The sequence below is a fragment of the Canis lupus genome, chromosome 24 (genome assembly GCF_011100685.1).
Source record: "Canis lupus familiaris isolate Mischka breed German Shepherd chromosome 24, alternate assembly UU_Cfam_GSD_1.0, whole genome shotgun sequence".
Classification (NCBI taxonomy): Eukaryota; Metazoa; Chordata; class Mammalia; order Carnivora; family Canidae; genus Canis; species Canis lupus.
The window spans coordinates 2591852-2610035 of NC_049245.1; the positions used below are offsets into that span (position 1 = coordinate 2591852).

The 18184-nt window shown below is 38.8% G+C and overlaps 1 protein-coding gene across 8 annotated transcripts in view; it reads right to left on the bottom strand.

Annotated features, from left to right (window-relative positions):
* The window catches only part of KIZ (kizuna centrosomal protein), a 131852-nt gene that overhangs the window by 32632 nt on the left and 81036 nt on the right, over positions 1-18184 (bottom strand). For all 8 annotated transcript variants that reach the window (XR_005377470.1, XM_038571427.1, XM_038571426.1 and 5 more), the window contains 2 exons: positions 16350-16463; positions 9480-9624 (listed from right to left, as the gene is read on the bottom strand). Coding sequence is in view for 7 of the 8 variants with exons in the window: in XM_038571427.1 (XP_038427355.1) it covers positions 9480-9624; positions 16350-16463 (259 nt within the window). In the remaining variant the exon portion in view is untranslated. The remainder of the gene's footprint in view (positions 1-9479; positions 9625-16349; positions 16464-18184) is intronic.

The following is an 18184-nucleotide window of genomic DNA, read 5'->3' on the forward strand; positions in this document are numbered from 1 at the left end:
AGACAGGTGGGTACAGCTTTCATCATGGCCAACTTGAGAGGTGGAGAGCAAGTGGCAATTAACAGGACAAGTTAATACTCATGTCTTTCATTTCCAAGTCAGTACTCTCCTCCTGAGAAACACAAATATGCTGGTAACAAGAGGTAATCAAGAGAGTAACCTTCCAGGGTGTATATCTTCTTTTACTTCTTACTTGGAATTGGTGACTTGCCCAGGCTTTTGGCAGTGAAAACCTAGGCGGTGGTACCAACTTAGCTATCACTAGTATCTGATGACAGGAGCAAATACAGGGCGGTATCCAACCCAACCTCGAGAAAGAGGGTGTTTCTGTGGAAAACGAACATGAGACTCTACAAGTTGATATGAAGAGTGGACTTAATAAAGCCTCCCAAGTCATCTTCAGTCTAAGTGCAAAGGAGCAACACCATTACTATCTAGGGAATAACAGGAAACAGAATAAACTTTCCTTGTGATTAACATGAAAGAAAGTGAAGATACCCCAAAAGGGAGAATCACTGAGGCAGAATATGGGAGATCTAGCCTTGTGAGTTTGGCCTGGAACATACTTTGAAGTCACTGCCATGGACCTTGACATCCCTGTAAGGCTCTTGCCCTCTGCCCTCCCTAGGACCAGCTGGCCTTTTGGACTCTTGCCTATCCTAGGGGCTACAGCAGCTGATTAGAAGGTATTTAAAGAGTTCTACTCTCCTTGGCCAAGGGACTTGGCATCAAGTTAGACTTACAGCCAAGACCTGTCTGTGGTCCACTTCTAGTAACCAGGAGCTTTTCCTCCATTTGTTTAAATCAGTCCTAGATTTTATTCCAATTGTGGTAACACTCTGTTGGGATGATGTGACATCTATCCCTGCTTCCACAGACTAGGGTTCAGGTATAAAAGTCCTGCCTCCAAAGCTCAGGCCAGGGCTGGTTCCCATCACTGGCTGCCATAGTGCCCCACACAGAGCTGCCTTCATGGACCATTGCACTGCACCTGTTTCTAGGATCTGTCTAGGAAGAGAGGTATGAAGAGTAGGACCACGTCCTTGAACTGCCATCTCTCAGCTGTCAGTATGATCTCTGGACCATCCTGGCATGTCTCATTTCTAGATCTCCACTCATCCTGATCTAGTCTCTTCCCACAGAGAGCTAAGCTCCAATTCTGTGTGCCCAATAATCCTGGCTATGTGAAAAGCATTTTAGAATATGAACAAAAAGAACCGGCCCAGATTCTGGCCAGTTCTGTAATCTTCTTTTTCTAATAGAAAAAACTCCAAATATCTGAGAGCCTCAAAGATGTACTTTTTCCACATCTTGCCTTATGTAATGGTTATAAGTAATAATTTCTTGGCATGAATTCATAATAGCCTCTGTCTTAACACACATCTTAAGAATAAAATTGTTCAAGGACTGTTGAAGCTTCCTGCACTTTGTGCTGTAGAATTTGCTGACAATGGAAACTGGGGTTGCCAGTGACTCAGATTACTTCTCAATAGGCCCTCAGGGATGACACACAATTTATCTCACAGCTTTGCACATCCCTTTTCATACAAGCCCCTTCTTTGCTTTAGCTGGGTTCCAACTGGGCCTCAAAAGAACACAGAATAAAATGCTATAATAATACTGTAAATGCCTTTCTAATAAATCCTTATTTGCTTGATAACCATATCACCACTGCCACCAGTTCTACACTGAGCCCTCTTTTTTTTTTTTTTTTTAAACTAGGGTGAGTAGGGTGAGGTAGATAGAGTGGTGAGCATACTGCAGGTTTTTATTTATTTTGTATATTTCATAAATGGAGATAAATTATCTTTACTACTCAATATTCCTAGCTCTAGGATTTCTCTTACTTTTTTTTTTTTTAAAGATTTTATTTATTAGAGAGAAAGAGGGAGAATGAGTTGGGAGGGGTAGGAGGAGAGACGGAAGCAGACACCCTACTGAGCAGGGAGCCCAATGTGGGGCTCGATCCCAGGATCCTGAGATCCTGACCCGAGCTGAAGGCAGACACTTAACTGGCTGAGACACCTAGGTGCCCCAATTTCTCTTACTGTTTTGATAGAGGCATTTATAAAATGACTCATCATTTTTTTTTTAAAGATTCTATGTATTTATTCATGAGAGACACACAGAGAGAGGCACAGACATAGGTAGAGGGAGAAGCAGGCTCTCGGAGGGGAGCCCAATGTGGGACTCGATCCCAGGACTCTGGCATTCTGACCTGAGCCAAAGGCAGACGCTCAACCGCTGAGCCACCCAGGCATCCCTAAAGCAACTCATCTTCTAAGATAATTCTATAGATAATTTCTCAAAGATCAGTTTTTTATATCTGCAAGGATTTTGGTAGAAGGTCAAATTACTACATTAGAATGGCTGGCTTGGTTTTACTGGACCATGGAGCCAACAGAGAGTAGCAAATGTGTCCAGTGGGTCATCCGTAAAGGAATCCACAATATAAGACTTAACAAGCAGGGAATAATAATAAGCAGGACAGAAAGAAACATCAGCCTCAGACAAGGAACAGTCAGAAAGTTTTGAGTCGAAAACAACTTCAGTAGAGTTGGGAGAAACATTTGTAATACATTCTCAAGCGGTCATGTCTGCAGACCTTTTAGAAAGGCGTATTTTTAGGGAATCCCCCAACTTGAAGGAGCTTGCAGTTCAAGGCTACGACACTAACCCATACCTGCATGGACAAAAGCCCAGAGAAAAGTGAGCAAGCTGCCTTACACAGCTCACGCTGGGACTGAATGGGCTCTGCAAATTGCAACTCTCTATGTGAAAAATGCCACCACACAACAACTTTCTTATTGGCCTCCAGATGGTGCTTATGAATGGACTATGCTTGGGTTTCAACTTATCCGTTAGCTAATAAAGGCTCTCTCTTGGATTTCCTACATTTTGAGCCCAGGAGGGAGATGGAGACTGTCTTCACTGCTATCAGTAGTCTGATGATTAAGTCCATACCAACAAACTAGTCTCTCACTTTTCTGCCTTCCCCGGAGCCAGGAGAAAGGGAAATTCAATGCCAATGCACACACTGTTTGCAGAATGACTGACAGTGATATCTCCACATTTCAGATCTTACAAAAGATAAATCGTCCCATTAATTATACTCAGCAGGACACCTAGAGTTATTGGTTCAAGTCTATTAGAATTTTTCTCAAAGTTCAGTTTAAATATGGATCCTGCTAGGTTGAGAACCTCAAGAGTCATTTCTTAATTTATATCCAGAAACAATCAATTGTGATATTCACATGTATAGATATATAGATGAGGGTATTACTGGAAAAGACATTATGTCCAAAACACCATTAAAAGAAATGAAAGAAAAACTGCTCAAAATACTGCAATAAATTGTGCCAATTGATAGAAAAAAAATTCTTACAAGTCAATAAGAAAAAGATTACTAACCTAATAGAAAAATGAGCAAAGAACATGAACCTGCCAATTATTAAAGAAGAAATACAAATGGCTAACAAATAGGTAGGGGAAAATTTGACCTCAATTGTACTATAAAGGTCAAATGAACAAAAAAATCAGACGTCATTTGTATTTCTCAATCTTGGTGTCCAAAAAAAAAAAAAGTCAATAGTATCCAGTTTCATAAAAATCTCAAAGAAACAATATTTCATTCATTCCTCATAACTGATTACCCTTCCAGAGTGAGATGTACCAGTGATTAGCTACAGCCTGAGAGATACACACACCTTCTGACCTGACAATCCCACATCTAGAAATTCATCAAAACGAAATAGCATGGACAGTTGTAAAAATTGAATGGCTCAGATGTTCTTTGCAATTTTTTTTACTAGAGGAACAATTAAAAACAAACCTCAACAATAGGAATGGTTAAAGAGACTGGAGTATCTTTATAGGGGTCTCTGTGCAGCCATTTGAAATGATGTAGAACATCTGATGATATGAAGTCCATTTGTGACAAGTGGGGGAAGAAAAGCTTTGTACACAAATAGTACAGTCCATGTTTGTCAATATATTAAATATTAAAAACCACACACTGCAATGTCAATAGACAACTTTCTTTTATTTATTTATTTTTTTTTACTTTATTATTCCAAATTTGGAGGTTTTTTTTCTGCTAGGTTTTTTAAAAAAAACATATGCTACCCCTAAGAATCCAATTTCTGTGATGGGTGGTATAAATACACACAGAAAACAAATGTGGTTACCCAGGGCAATATACACGTTTAATGCAATCCCTATCAAAATACCATGGACTTTCTTCAGAGAGTTAGAACAAATTATTTTAAGATTTGTGTGGAATCAGAAAAGACCCCAAATAGCCAGGGGAATTTTAAAAAAGAAAACCATATCTAGGGGCATCACAATGCCAGATTTCAGGTTGTACTACAAAGCTGTGGTCATCAAGACAGTGTGGTACTGGCACAAAAACAGACACATAGATCAATGGAACAGAATAGAGAACCCAGAAGTGGACCCTGAACTTTATGGTCAACTAATATTCTATAAAGGAGGAAAGACTATCCATTGGAAGAAAGACAGTCTCTTCAATAAATGGTGCTGGGAAAATTGGACATCCACATGCAGAAGAATGAAACTAGACCACTCTCTTGCACCATACACAAAGATAAACTCAAAATGGATGAAAGATCTAAATGTGAGGCAAGATTCTATCAAAATCCTAGAGGAGAACACAGGCAACACCCTTTTTGAACTCGGCCACAGTAACTTCTTGCAAGATACATCCACGAAGGCAAAAGAAACAAAAGCAAAAATGAACTATTGGGACTTCATCAAGATAAGAAGCTTTTGCACAGCAAAGGATACAGTCAACAAAACTAAAAGACAACCTGCAGAATGGGAGAAGATATTTGCAAATGACATATCAGATAAAGGGCTAGTTTCCAAGATCTATAAAGAACTTATTAAACTCAATACCAAAGAAACAAACAATCCAATCATGAAATGGGCAAAAGACATGAAGAGAAATCTCACAGAGGAAGACATAGACATGGCCAACATGTATATGAGAAAATTCTCTGCATCACATCAAAATCATTTGTATTTCCATCAAGGAAATACAAATCAAAACCACAATGAGATCCCACCTCACACCAGTGAGAATGGGGCAAATTAACAAGGCAGGAAACCACAAATGTTGGAGAGGATGCGGAGAAAAGGGAACCCTCTTACACTGTTCGTGGGAATGTGAACTGGTGCAGCCACTCTGGAAAACTGTGTGGAGGTTCCTCAAAGAGTTAAAAATAGACCTGCCCTACGACCCAGCAATTGCACTGTTGGGGATTTACCCCAAAGATACAGATGCAATGAAACGCCGGGACACCTGCACCCCGATGTTTATAGCAGCAATGGCCACAATAGCCAAACTGTGGAAGGAGCCTTGGTGTCCATCGAAAGATGAATGGATAAAGAAGATGTGGTCTATGTATACAATGGGATATTCCTCAGCCATTAGAAACGACAAATACCCACCATTTGCTTCAACGTGGGTGGAACTGGAGGGTATTATGCTGAGTGAAGTAAGTCAATCGGAGGACAAACAGTGTATGTTCTCATTCATGTGGGGAATATAAATAATAGTGAAAGGGAATATAAGGGAAGGGAGAAGAAATGTGTGGGAAATATCAGAAAGGGAGACAGAACATAAAGACTGCTAACTCTGGGAAACGAACTAGGGGTGGTAGAAGGGGAGGAGGGCGGGGGGTGGGAGTGAATGGGTGACGGGCACTGGGGGTTATTCTGTATGTTGGTAAATTGAACACCAATAAGAAATAAATTAAAAAAAAAGAAAACGAATGTAAAGTATTTAGTAAAATTAAATTCTCTTCTTTATGTATATCAGTGCTATTAATGCAGATACAAAAAAGCAAGAGAATATGGCTATAGATAGGTAACATTTTCTCCTAACATATAGATTTAACTGACCTTCCTCTTACATATCAGAAGTAATTATTCACGGCTTAAAGCAGAATGCTCTCAAGTTATATCTAAGTTATAGGAGAAAAAGGGGAAAAGAGAAAGAAAAAGGGATTATCTATGTAGCAATTAAAAGAAATGAACAAGTATTCACATGGGCCAGCAAATGAGCATTCAAGAGATAAGATAAAAAAACAGTCCATCATTTAGGAAGAGGTGAAGGGATTTCTGTGACCAATCACATGTCTCTGTGGCGGTGCATATGTGGTGGGGGACAGGACTGACTTTCTCTGTGGGTGACACGAGGAAGCCACTCTGCTTTGCCTGGAGAAGTTCTCCCGGGCAGAAAGGACATCACTTAGGAGAAAAGGAGTATTAAGGCACTTTGTGTTTTAATGAAGCACCCAACTCATTTTTTTTTCCACATAGAGTAATTACAAATTTTTCTGATTTAAAAGCATGCAGCTCAATTATGTAATTACCTAATAGGTTATGCAGGTGCTGTGGATCTTATCTGGTCTCGAGGGGACATAATCCGAGTTTCGGCGGCTTTAATGATGTATTTACTCAAGAGACGGGATTGACTCCAGCTGACAGCAAAGGGACCCACAGGTAAACATCATTTACATATGGCTGTTTAATTAGCCATTTACCCAAGAGATCAAAGTAAATATTTCTGAGCTTCATTAGATTCTTCACCAAGTAATTTCTAGTAAGCTTTCTTAAATTTTGAAAATCTCTTAGTTTTATGATTTTTACCTATGGAGAAATATTTAACCCATACTATACTATTTACTGTGTATATTGTTTCAATGAATGATGAGAAATGACTCAGAGACATTTGATTTTTGCTAACTGTGACTAGATGATTGTGTAAACCAAAGCAGTCCTAGAACCCACAAAAGCATTTTACTGTAGAGTTCACAACGTTCAAGTCATTTTGGCAACACAGTTCTTTAGGGTTGCACATTTCTTCAGTCCCAAACTAACAGAAACTGCCTGCTTACTTCTATTTTTAAGGACAGGCTTCATCAAAAAAAAAAAAAAAAAAAAAGGACAGGCTTCATCATTACTTTTTTGGTAACTTTCACTATTGTCATGAAGATGAGGTCATGACGATTTAAAAAGGAACCAAAGATCTACTAAGGGAGGCAGAATATCATTTGATTTCTAAGTTCTTCATCAGGCATCCCCCTTTCCGTTAATACCGGAGTTATTATTTGAAAAATTATGAGTGAATTGGTTGTCTGAACTTGGAATATGTTTTCTACTATAAACAACTTAAATAATGAGACAATTAGATAGCAAAGGGCAGTAGGCCAATATTTCTTTCACCCTTGATGTGGCTAAGATGTGAGGTATTTGTAGTGAATGGAATGAATGGGAAACAATGTTGCTATGAAAGAGTACTAAATAAAACCTGAGAACAAAAATCCTTCTTAAGAACTATAATTATCAACAGATATGGAATGGACCTAAGAAACACAGGTTCTGTTTTTCCTAAACAATATTGTTCTTTCTTTACTGAATCACACAAATATGCAATAAAATGCAAATGTGTGTGGGAAGGATACATCCCAGGTTATCTGTGAGAAGGGAAAGGGGATCTGTGAAAGGCACATGCCACTGTATCTATATTTGTAATAGTTGGTTTCAGAAGAAGGAAAGGGGGGAGGAAGCAGGTAAGAGGAGGAAGAGGAGGGATAGGGTGATGTGGGGGGACTGATGGGGTAGGGGGAAGGAAGCAGAAGGTGAAGTTTGAAACAAATCCAGTGTAATGGTAACAACACACATGAACTTGGGTAGGCATGTTAAATTCATTACATCATTCTATGTATGTATGTTTGAAATGGTAAAAAAAAAAAAACCCTCTTCCTCCTCTCTTTTAATTAAAGAGGCAAAGAAAGGGGGCATGGGAAGGACTGAAGGTGCTTTGAAAGACTCAGGAAAGGGAGCAATGGCAGAGACTCTGGACCGCACAGTGAGAGAGGTGTCTGACTTCAGTCCTGGGGTGGCAAGGCTTGCCTCCAGGAGGGGCACATGTCAAATCCTTGGACTTTGAACATGATAAAAAATAAAAACTTAAAAAGGATCCAAGCCAGAAAACCCTACATTACAGATAGAGATGAGAAAACATACTTTGAGACAAGACACACTGACATGTCATTAAACTTAGGAGTGCCATCTCTGAATATATGGCCTTCTAGAGAATGATGAAGACTACACAGGGCATGCTCTAGACCTGGCTTTTGGGACCTCCTTCGTGTTCTCCTTGGGGATCAGCTCCATCTGCTCCATCTGTTTAGCATCTTCATGCCCTCGGGTGCCCCTTTGCTTAAAAAGCTCTGACAGCTTTCCAGAGTCTAAACCAAACACAAACTCCCTACTTGGGCTGGATGGATGCTGCTCACAGGGCCTGTGGCCACTTTGGACTTTCTTATCCATCACCCCCAGCCTGGAGCCTGCCCTCTAGCCAAGAAGACCAGAGTTGAGCTCTACTTCCTGGGTCTATTCTTTGGCTCCTAACAGCCCTCTCCTGCCTGATGCACCCTCCTACACTCTTAGACTGTCAAAATCCTGTCTCTTTTTTCATGGTCACCTCACACTTCTCTACTCCCGCCACTGTAAAGTCTGCCCTCATTGGATCTCTAGATGGCTTGGCTCCTTTTTCTGAAGGTCCATATTCTTTGCTATTTTCTTACTGCATACATCCCAATATACCATTCCCCAGAAGATGTCACATTTTATTTATCTCTTTTCCTTCAATGGATTTGGTCTGGTACCTTTGTATAGAAGTGCATCAATACGTATTTGCTGAATTAACATATATGACTGTTCAGGATTTTTAAAGTATGGAGTGGAGAAAGAAAACCAGAATGCTACAAGATGCTTCTAGGTTCCTTGGAAAATGTTGTCATTATGTTTTTTTTTTTTAATTTTTATTTATTTATGATAGTCACACAGAGAGAGAGAGAGAGAGGCAGAGACATAGGTGAGGGAGAAGCAGGCCCCATACACCGGGAGCCCGACGTGGGATTCGATCCCAGGACTCCAGGATCGCGCCCTGGGCCAAAGGCAGGCGCCAAACCACTGCGCCACCCAGGGATCCCTGTCATTATGTTTAATGAAGTTACCTCTAGGATCTGAATTAACTTTCTGTAGGGAGTTGAGATTCCTACACAAAACTGCAAAAGGCCTGAGATCAGAAAGTGAAAACAAACAAATCATAAAACTTCACTTATCATGTAAAATTAAAAAGAAAATATTTTAGGACACCTGGGTGGCTCAGTGGTTAAGTGTCTGCTTTCAGCTCAGGGAGTGATTCTGAAGTCCCAGGATCGAATCCCACATCGGGCTCCCTGCATGGAGCCTGCTTCTCCCTCTGCCTATGTCTCCCCGCCCCCCCCCCCCCGCCCCCCGTCTCTAATGAATGAATGAATGAATAAATAAATAAACAAATAAATAAATAAAAGATATTTTAACCATTGTCAAGAATGTGACTATGTCCTCAAATGAATCATTTGCATAAACTTGAAACTTTATTTAAAAAAAAAATTACTGACCCTTGTTGTCTGGTTCATGTTTTTAACTGGGAAAACTTCAGATGGTTTAGCTACCTCTTCTTTGATAGAATTATCATGTTCTTTCAAGGTGGCAACATGCTGACCCAATCGTGCCCTCAAGCCTGCTGCTGGTGCGTGTTCAAATCTATAAAACAGAAACAGTAGACACATTAGAGATTTGCAGTATTGTGTTATTTATGAGATTCCTTCATTTTTAGAGGTACCACATTCAAGTTAGCAAAGGACAGTTCATCCAGAAAAGTATGGAACCTAATATATTCAGGACTGAGGTAATTTCCAGAGTCTAGGTTATCTTTCTTTCTTTTTCATTTATTTTGGTTATAATTTCACCACTAAATTTTAACATTCTCAACTTTCACTGCCTACTGGAACCACGTAGGGAGCTCTGCAAAATCCGGGATACCTGGTGCCACCCTTAAAAAATCTAGTAACACTGGACTCGGGTGTGCCCTGCCCATTGGGATTTTTTTAAGGCTCACAGAGTGGTTCTAATATGTAGCCTTGGTTTCAAATCACAGCATAGATGGTCAGGTTCCTCTTATGTGTAGTTAAAAGAAACCAATCACATTTTATTTTTAACATCAGTTTATCCTTATTAGACTCTTACTATGGTCTATTTGCAATGAAAAAGCATTAAGATAACATTAGGAAAGAATTGAAAAGTGTACCTAAATTATATTCCCAGACTATGGCATGTAGTGTATCTCTTGCATAGGAGAGATGGACAAGATGAACCTGGAACATCCTGGCATCACAAAAGAAGCTATCAGAGACTACTGAGTCATGTCAAAAGGCCTCAGAGACTATCCTGAGGGGGATCCCACTGGCCCAAGATGAGACAATTTGAGCACCAAAAAGAATCATGACTCCAATGGACTGATATACAGCAAATACAGGAAAATCATGAGTTCATGTGAAAAATAACAAAAAGTAAGTTTTTAAAATAATAAAAACCTTTGGATTCAGCCTTAAAAAGGAAGCAAATCTTGTCACATGCTGCAACATACATGAATCTTAAGGACATCATGCTAAGTTAAATAAGCTAGTCACAAAAAGGCAAATAATGCACGATTTGATTTACATAAAGTACCTAAAATGGTCAAATTCATAGAAACAGAGCAGATCGGTGCTTGCCAGGGGCTTAGAGGGAAGAAGAAATGGAGAGTTAAATAATGAGTATAGAGTTTCAGTTTTGTAAAATGAGAAAGTTCTGGGGATCTGGTACAAAATAATATGAATGTACTTAATGCTACGGAACACTTAAAAATGGTTAAGATTGGTGGGGAGGATGTTCCTGTGTGGCTCAGTTAAGTGTCTGCCTTCAGCTCCAGTCAGGATCCCAGGGTCCTGGGATGAAGCCCCACGTAGGGGCTCCTCCCTCTGTCCCTCCCCCCCATTCGCGCTCTCTCTTTCTCTAGAACAAATAAAATCTTTTAAAAAAATCGTTAAGATGGTAACTTTTGTTGTGTTTTACCACAATTAAAAATATAACCAACCAACCAACCAACTTTTGGAGGATGCTAGGGCAACAACTCATTCTGAAAATTGGTAAGTAAAGGGACAGAATCATTTATCCCACTTTTGTGGTCAAAAAAACACATTTCAGGACTACCAAGTAGTTGATGGGCAAAGTTCTTCCAACTAATGAATTAGTCAGTATTTTGTAAATCCAAATTAATGACTGCATCTAAGAAATGATCATAATTTTGTGAAAATTGCATAATGGTAAATACCATACTAAAGGCATCAGCATGCCAACGCTTGAACCCATGGATCAGTCCTAGCACCACTAACAGTGGAACAATCAGCCACCATGTGCTGCCTGCAGAAGTATAACAGAAGTATAGTTACAATGTCATGTTGCCAAAATAGCTGGTCTGGAATATAATCTTGTATCTGGGTTGAACCACCAATTTATGGGTAATATCATTTGGATCCTTTTCAAATAAATCAAATGTAAAAAGACTTTGAGACAATCAAGGACAACTGGTAAAGAATAGGTATTAGATAAGGAATCTTGTTAAACAGTTATGTATTAAATGCTTATTTATTAGAAAGATAAGTATTTGTATTTGTAAATGAAACATATTGTCTGTTTTAAATGACTCAAGAAAAGAGTGTGGAGGAGAAAAATAGATAATACAAGACTAAAAAAATGTTGACAATTGTGGATCCCAGTGATAAATACATGGGATTTCATTATATTTACTTTTGTGAATTTTTTAAAATTTAAAAACAAAAAGTTAAAAAGAAAACCTAGTATACTAATGTCTATAGCTTACTTAATTTACTTTTAAATTCACAAAAATAAGAGATTGAGATAAACAGAAGGATAGAAAGACAGATATGGGTGTGGTGTGCAGTAAAATGTCAATGGTAGATCTGGGTGGTGGATATAGGGATGCTCACTGTACAGTTCCTTTTATTTTTCTGTATGCTTTGAAAAAAGTAAGTCTATGTATAATTTAGAACCTTATTAGTGCATCTTAATTGTTATAATCTTTGCTTGACCTAACGAACAGTTGCATAAAGTAGGATGTGTCATGGCGATCCTTGAAACTCTTTAAAAACTTTCCAGAATGATTCCAAAGTTTCTGGCTGGTTGGGCAGAAAGCTCCTTCAGCAACTTGAATTTCTTAGTTTCTTCCAGACTTCACTGAAGTCATAATGCCGCCCAATTCCTTTGTTCTGATTCTATATAAATGAACGAACATCCATCTGCATTTGGTTTCACAATAGATTTCCCTACTGGGAAAACGCATTCATAGGACAGGAGCAAATTCTAGTCTATTCAGCTGTTGTATTCCTTATAATGAGTAAATCAATTTTGTTTCTGGTCTGAAAGCATGTTTTGCTAGGTTGACTTAAACTTGAAAACAAGTTGAATTAGGATCAATTAAATTAATTAAATTAGTTGGGATGGACTGAATGATCAGAGACCAGTCTCTCAGGTGATTGATACATGTAATTTCTCCAGAGACAAAGCCAAGGCAAGACTCGGGGTACTAATATCCTCACCAACTATAACCATCCTTCAGGTCCTGGGATGAAGAATAAGCTAAGGTTTCCTACAATTATTACACAAACTTCACAAAGGGACAAAACCATTAATCAACTTGCACAGGGTGAAACAGCAAATGAACTACTGAAGGAGTTACAGCATCTAGAATCTGTGACTTTGGAACAGCTAAGCCAACACTTAAAGCACAAAACCAGGCTTTCCTGCAGATTTATTTCAGGATCGATTGGGCAAGGAGTGCAAGAGCCGTGGCTGTCTTTGCATGAGGTGTTCCCATGGTTCTACATAAATACACCAAATCAGAAAATTCGCAAAGTGGTACAAAGAACTTAAAAAGGTTTTTTTTCCACTTTTGCCCACTTTCTTGGAAAATTTGTAATATCGGTGTTACAGAGAGAAAACAAAGTTTGATGTCAGTTAAGTGTTATACTCCTCTAATTAAAAATATAACAAAAGAGGGGCGCCTGGGTGGCTCAGTCAGTTAAGAGTCACCTTCGGCTCAAGTCATGATCTGGCTCCTGGCTCAGCAGGGATCCTGCTTCTCCTTCTCCCTCTGCCCCTCCCCACTGCTCATGCCCTCTCTTTCTCTCTAATAAATAAAATCTTTTAAAAAATATATATATAACAAAAGATGATACTCTAATCTATAATTAATTTCATATGTTTGGAATGGCTTCCAATCAGAAACCTGCAATTAACACAAACGTACCAGAACTTCTTAACCACAACTGATTTACAACAGATTGGTAATTTGACCAACCAAAGTTTTAAATGCAGACAAATTAATAAACACCTTGATTTTCATTTTGAATACAGGCAGAATAAAATAAAGAGGTTTTTACATACTGTAATTCAAACAATATAAAGCTGACTCAATTTTTAAGCATGAGTTTGAGAACACAATTGGGCAACTGTATTTGAGAATAGCCACTAAGAGAGACAATTAATTAGTTGCACCTGGAAAAAAAAATAAAAACAGTCTCATAATGGCTCATCATATAAAACTACTTATTAAGTAATTGTTTTTATGTTAAAATTTTTCCCAAAGGCAATGATGAACAAAAACTTTTATCAAGTACTCCAAATGTCATGAATCATATTTTAGTGGTTCATAATTGTCTACAATAGCGACTTGGTCCCCTACCTAATAGAAAATCTTTCTTTCAAATGAAGGTCTTTGAACACTAAATCAATAATGATGATAGTAATGGTTTTGGTCTTTTTTTCTTCTAAGATGCTTCATTTTATGAGCAGGAATTTGGAAGTCTTCACATTATCTTTTAGAGTATACTATGGGGCAGGTGTCCTATATTACAGATGAGATTAAAGAGACAGATGTCCATTGCCATGGTTTGGTCAGGGGCACAAGCAGGACTTTGGCCACATCAAACATGGTTCTATTCAATGGGTTTTAAGGAGTTCATAACTTGTTAGAGGCTTCCTACTCTGCCTGGCTTAGACTTCAATGACACCAGAATCATTAGCAATCAAGGAACAGAAGCAGATCATTCTCTCTGAATGTGTTTCTGGAATGGTTTATCAAATTGACTAGTTTGGTCCAGGGCAGATCACCAAGCAGACAGGAATATCTCACTTAGAGGAGTACCCAGCAATAACTACTGGGTGTTGAGGGGTGCAGGGAGCTGGTTAGAGCAAGGACGGCAGGGTGGAGTCAGATGCCATGGTTAAAATCATTAAAAAGAACATGTATTAAAGACCTGACTACTTGTCTCTCACAGGTCCTATAAAGAGTTGGCACTTTTTCCAAGGTTAGACAGTGAAGCAGTGACAATCAGTGTGCATTAAATAGTATTGCCAGTCACAGTACATGGGACAATTCTAATTGTAACAGAACATAACACTGACATTAGTAACCATTCTTGACTTCTTTATCTAGCTTTAAAAAATGATGGTGGTAACCAAACAGTCTTGAAGCCTCCAGATATTAATTTTAAAATTTGTGTTGGTTATAAGAAGAATCATTTCTTAGGGAAGGCTGATTTATACACAACTATAGATCAATAGTCATATAAAATGCAACTTTTCATAATGAAAATCAATCCTCTATCATGCATGTTGAGAAACTATAACAAACGTTAGTCTAGTAGATGTAGATATTATATTTTCTCACCCACAATCAGTTTGGCAACCTAGGTTAAGAGAGTCCAACAATGAATCATTTAGTCTAACAAGTCAGTTTGTATGAGAATTATAAATGTGTATATGCTTCCTATGCCACATGCCACAACTGTGGTTTATGCCAAATAGTATATCAACAGATATAAAAAGCAGTGAGAAAGAAAAAGAGGGACAAAGAGCCTTACACCACATAAGCACCAATCAACCTATAGAGCTCAGAAAGATTCCTCCCAGGCAGTTTCTTCCACTACCTTGTAAAGGAGTATTTTAAGACTGCTGTTTTTTATTTCACATGATAAATACATGGAAGAGGATTTTCTTGCCTTTACTGCTTTAGGCTGAAAAGCTACTGACTAGGAAGGTCATTTCCAACATTTCCTATAGTTTGGGGATCACTAGTGGAGATACAGAAGGTAAATTAAAAACACTCAGGACTTGTGAAGCTCATCATGGTCTGTGAAATGGAAACATTCAATTGGCCAAGTTTTCTTGTGATAAGGCCCTTTTAGAGACCATTATCCTCACTTCTCATGCCTTGATGGTATCCAATACATGCTAGACAGGCTGAATTCTCTTCTAAAGAAAGACGCGAACATAAAACAGCCTACTTGGTGCACTAAAGTTAGAGAAGGTGATGTTGGAGGTAAGATAAGCAGACCCCAAGAGCCCCTCCCATGCTCTCAGCCACAGAAGGTCCTTGCAGAAAGGCTTTCACAGACACCCATCTGCTGACCAGGTCTGAGTAATAATCTGTTCTCTGCTAGTAAATGGTAGGACATATTTTTATAAGAGGAAACATAGTCAATCCTCAAAATACAAATAAAAGAACACTGGCAACATTTATGCCACATAAATTAGGCACCTACCAGATGAGAGTACTGGACAAACCATTACACATATTACACATTTGTAATTCTATGAACTCAGTAAGTGGCCTAATGCCACAGAACTTCTGAGTCATGAAAAGAAACCCAGCTTGCCTAAAAGGTGGGTAGAGAGTATGGAATGGATTTCTGAGCGACTTACGAAAATATATGAGTTATATATAGTTCATATGTGCCAACTACCCTACATTTAATTAACTTCCTCTCTCTTTGTCTTATCCCAGATTTGTGGCCATTTAAGGCATATCTTTGGAATAGTGGCTCTCAAACTTGAAGAAACAGAGTTCCCTTAAGGGTTTATTAAAATCCAGATGGCCACACCCTACCCCCAGATTCCTGATTCAGTAGGTCTGAGGTGGGGCCCAAAAACACGTATCTCTAACAAGTTCCCAGGTCTTGTTGAGGCTGCTGGTCCAGTGACCACACCTACAGACTGGAGGTCTGTATCACTAGCATGACCTTGGATACTGAGGAATGCATCTCTCTAGGCGATGGCTACCCTGGATCATATACTGGGTTGTTCTCAAGGTATGCTAATATGCCAAAGACTACCTGTACTCACACTCCACAAATAAGCCCTTAAAACACTGCTATGAGCAGGGAATTGAGTGGATATATCCAATTAACAGAAACAAATACTCTTACAAAAAAGTAAATGATACAGTTTGTAAAAAAGTTAAGTTGACAACTGCAAGCATCTACCCCAGTGGTAACCATGTGAGCTAGCAGTCTGCAACTCTGTGATCCTTTACATTTGTAAGGATCTTGGAGCAAGAATAGTCATTCCACCTCAGCAGTGATTAATACCTGACTTGTTTTTCATCGCTGCTACCCTCAGGTAAGAGTCTCGGAAGCTGGTGAAGGACAGCTGCTCTGCAGGCTTCAAGGTCTTCTTTCAGAATGTCACTGCGATTATAGAGCCTATAAAATAAAACAGGTGCTGCATGAGATGTTTATTTAAGCACAGACGGCCCGCTTCTAGAATCTATGGCGGTTCTTCGTGGTTTATTGAAATATATCTGTAATATAATCTAGACATAAAAATGCAGCAACTAGACTGTCTCTCGACAAAAATGTAAAATGGGGCAGTTTGAAAAACTTGTTTGTGGGTATGTGGCAGTTTTAAATCCATCAGAGGAAGTAACTCTTAACCCTTTGGAGACTTTAATGTTGCTTAATCTACAGCTGTGCAATCTCATTCCACATTGCAGCTGACTGAAAGGAATGCTAGATAATCTTAACAGCAGAAAAGGCTAATTTTATATTGTCAATCATAACAAAGTTAGAGCTCCACAACTTGTGTGAAATTTACTTAAAATGTCACTGCTAAGAAATTGCAAACTGCTGACTGAAGTATAGGTTACGTCCTCTATTTCCGAATGCAGAAAAATGACTATGATTTCTCCATTCAGATCCACTACAATAAAATTTTCTTTACTTTTAATAAGAACAGGAAGGTGTGGGAAGGGGGCTTGAGCCTTCATTATCCACTTCCAGTCTACCGGGGGACTGGCAGAGTTTGACAATTTGGCCACTGTTTCTAGTTAGGTCTGTCATTGCACCATTAGCCTCCAAAGAGATTAGCTAGTAACTTCCTTTTAAAAAGTGTCTATTTATGGCCAACATGCATATGAGAAAATGCTCTGCATCACTTGCCATCAGGGAAATACAAATGAAAACTACAATGAGATACCACCTCACACCAGTGAGAATGGGGAAAATTAACAAGGCAGGAAACAACAAATGTTGGAGAGGATGCGGAGAAAAGGGAACCCTCTTACACTGTTGGTGGGAATGTGAACTGGTGCAGCCACTCTGGAAAACTGTGTGGAGGTTCCTCAAACAGTTAAAAATATACCTGCCCTACGACCCAGCAATTGCACTGTTGGGGATTTACCCCAAAGATACAAATGCAATGAAACGCCGGGACACCTGCACCCCGATGTTTCTAGCAGCAATGGCCACGATAGCCAAACTGTGGAAGGAGCCTCGGTGTCCAACGAAAGATGAATGGATAAAGAAGATGTGGTTTATGTATACAATGGAATATTACTCAGCTATTAGAAATGACAAATACCCACCATTTGCTTCAACGTGGATGGAACTGGAGGGTATTATGCTGAGTGAAGTAAGTCAGTCAGAGAAGGACAAACATTATATGTTCTCATTCATTTGGGGAATATAAATAATAGTGAAAGGGAAAATAAGGGAAGGGAGAAGAAATGTGTGGGAAATATCAGAAAGGGAGACAGAACATAAAGACTGCTAACTCTGGGAAACGAACTAGGGGTGGTAGAAGGGGAGGAGGGCGGGGGGTGGGAGTGAATGGGTGACGGGCACTGGGTGTTATTCTGTATGTTAGTAAATTGAACACCAATAAAAAAATAAATTAAAAAAAAATAAAAAATAAAAAAAAAAAAAAAAAAAAAAAAAAAAAAAAAGTGTCTATTTGATGGAAAGCATGATCCTGAAAAGCTATTGGATAGGATATAAAAAGCAAAACAGTATTTCTACTTCAAAGGAGACAATCACAGTTGAGAATGTTCGATATATACTCCCAAATGAAAATGAAGCAACTCCTAAAGCAATACATTAGTATTAGTAGTATTATATATTACTAATTTGTAATTACTTCTATAGTC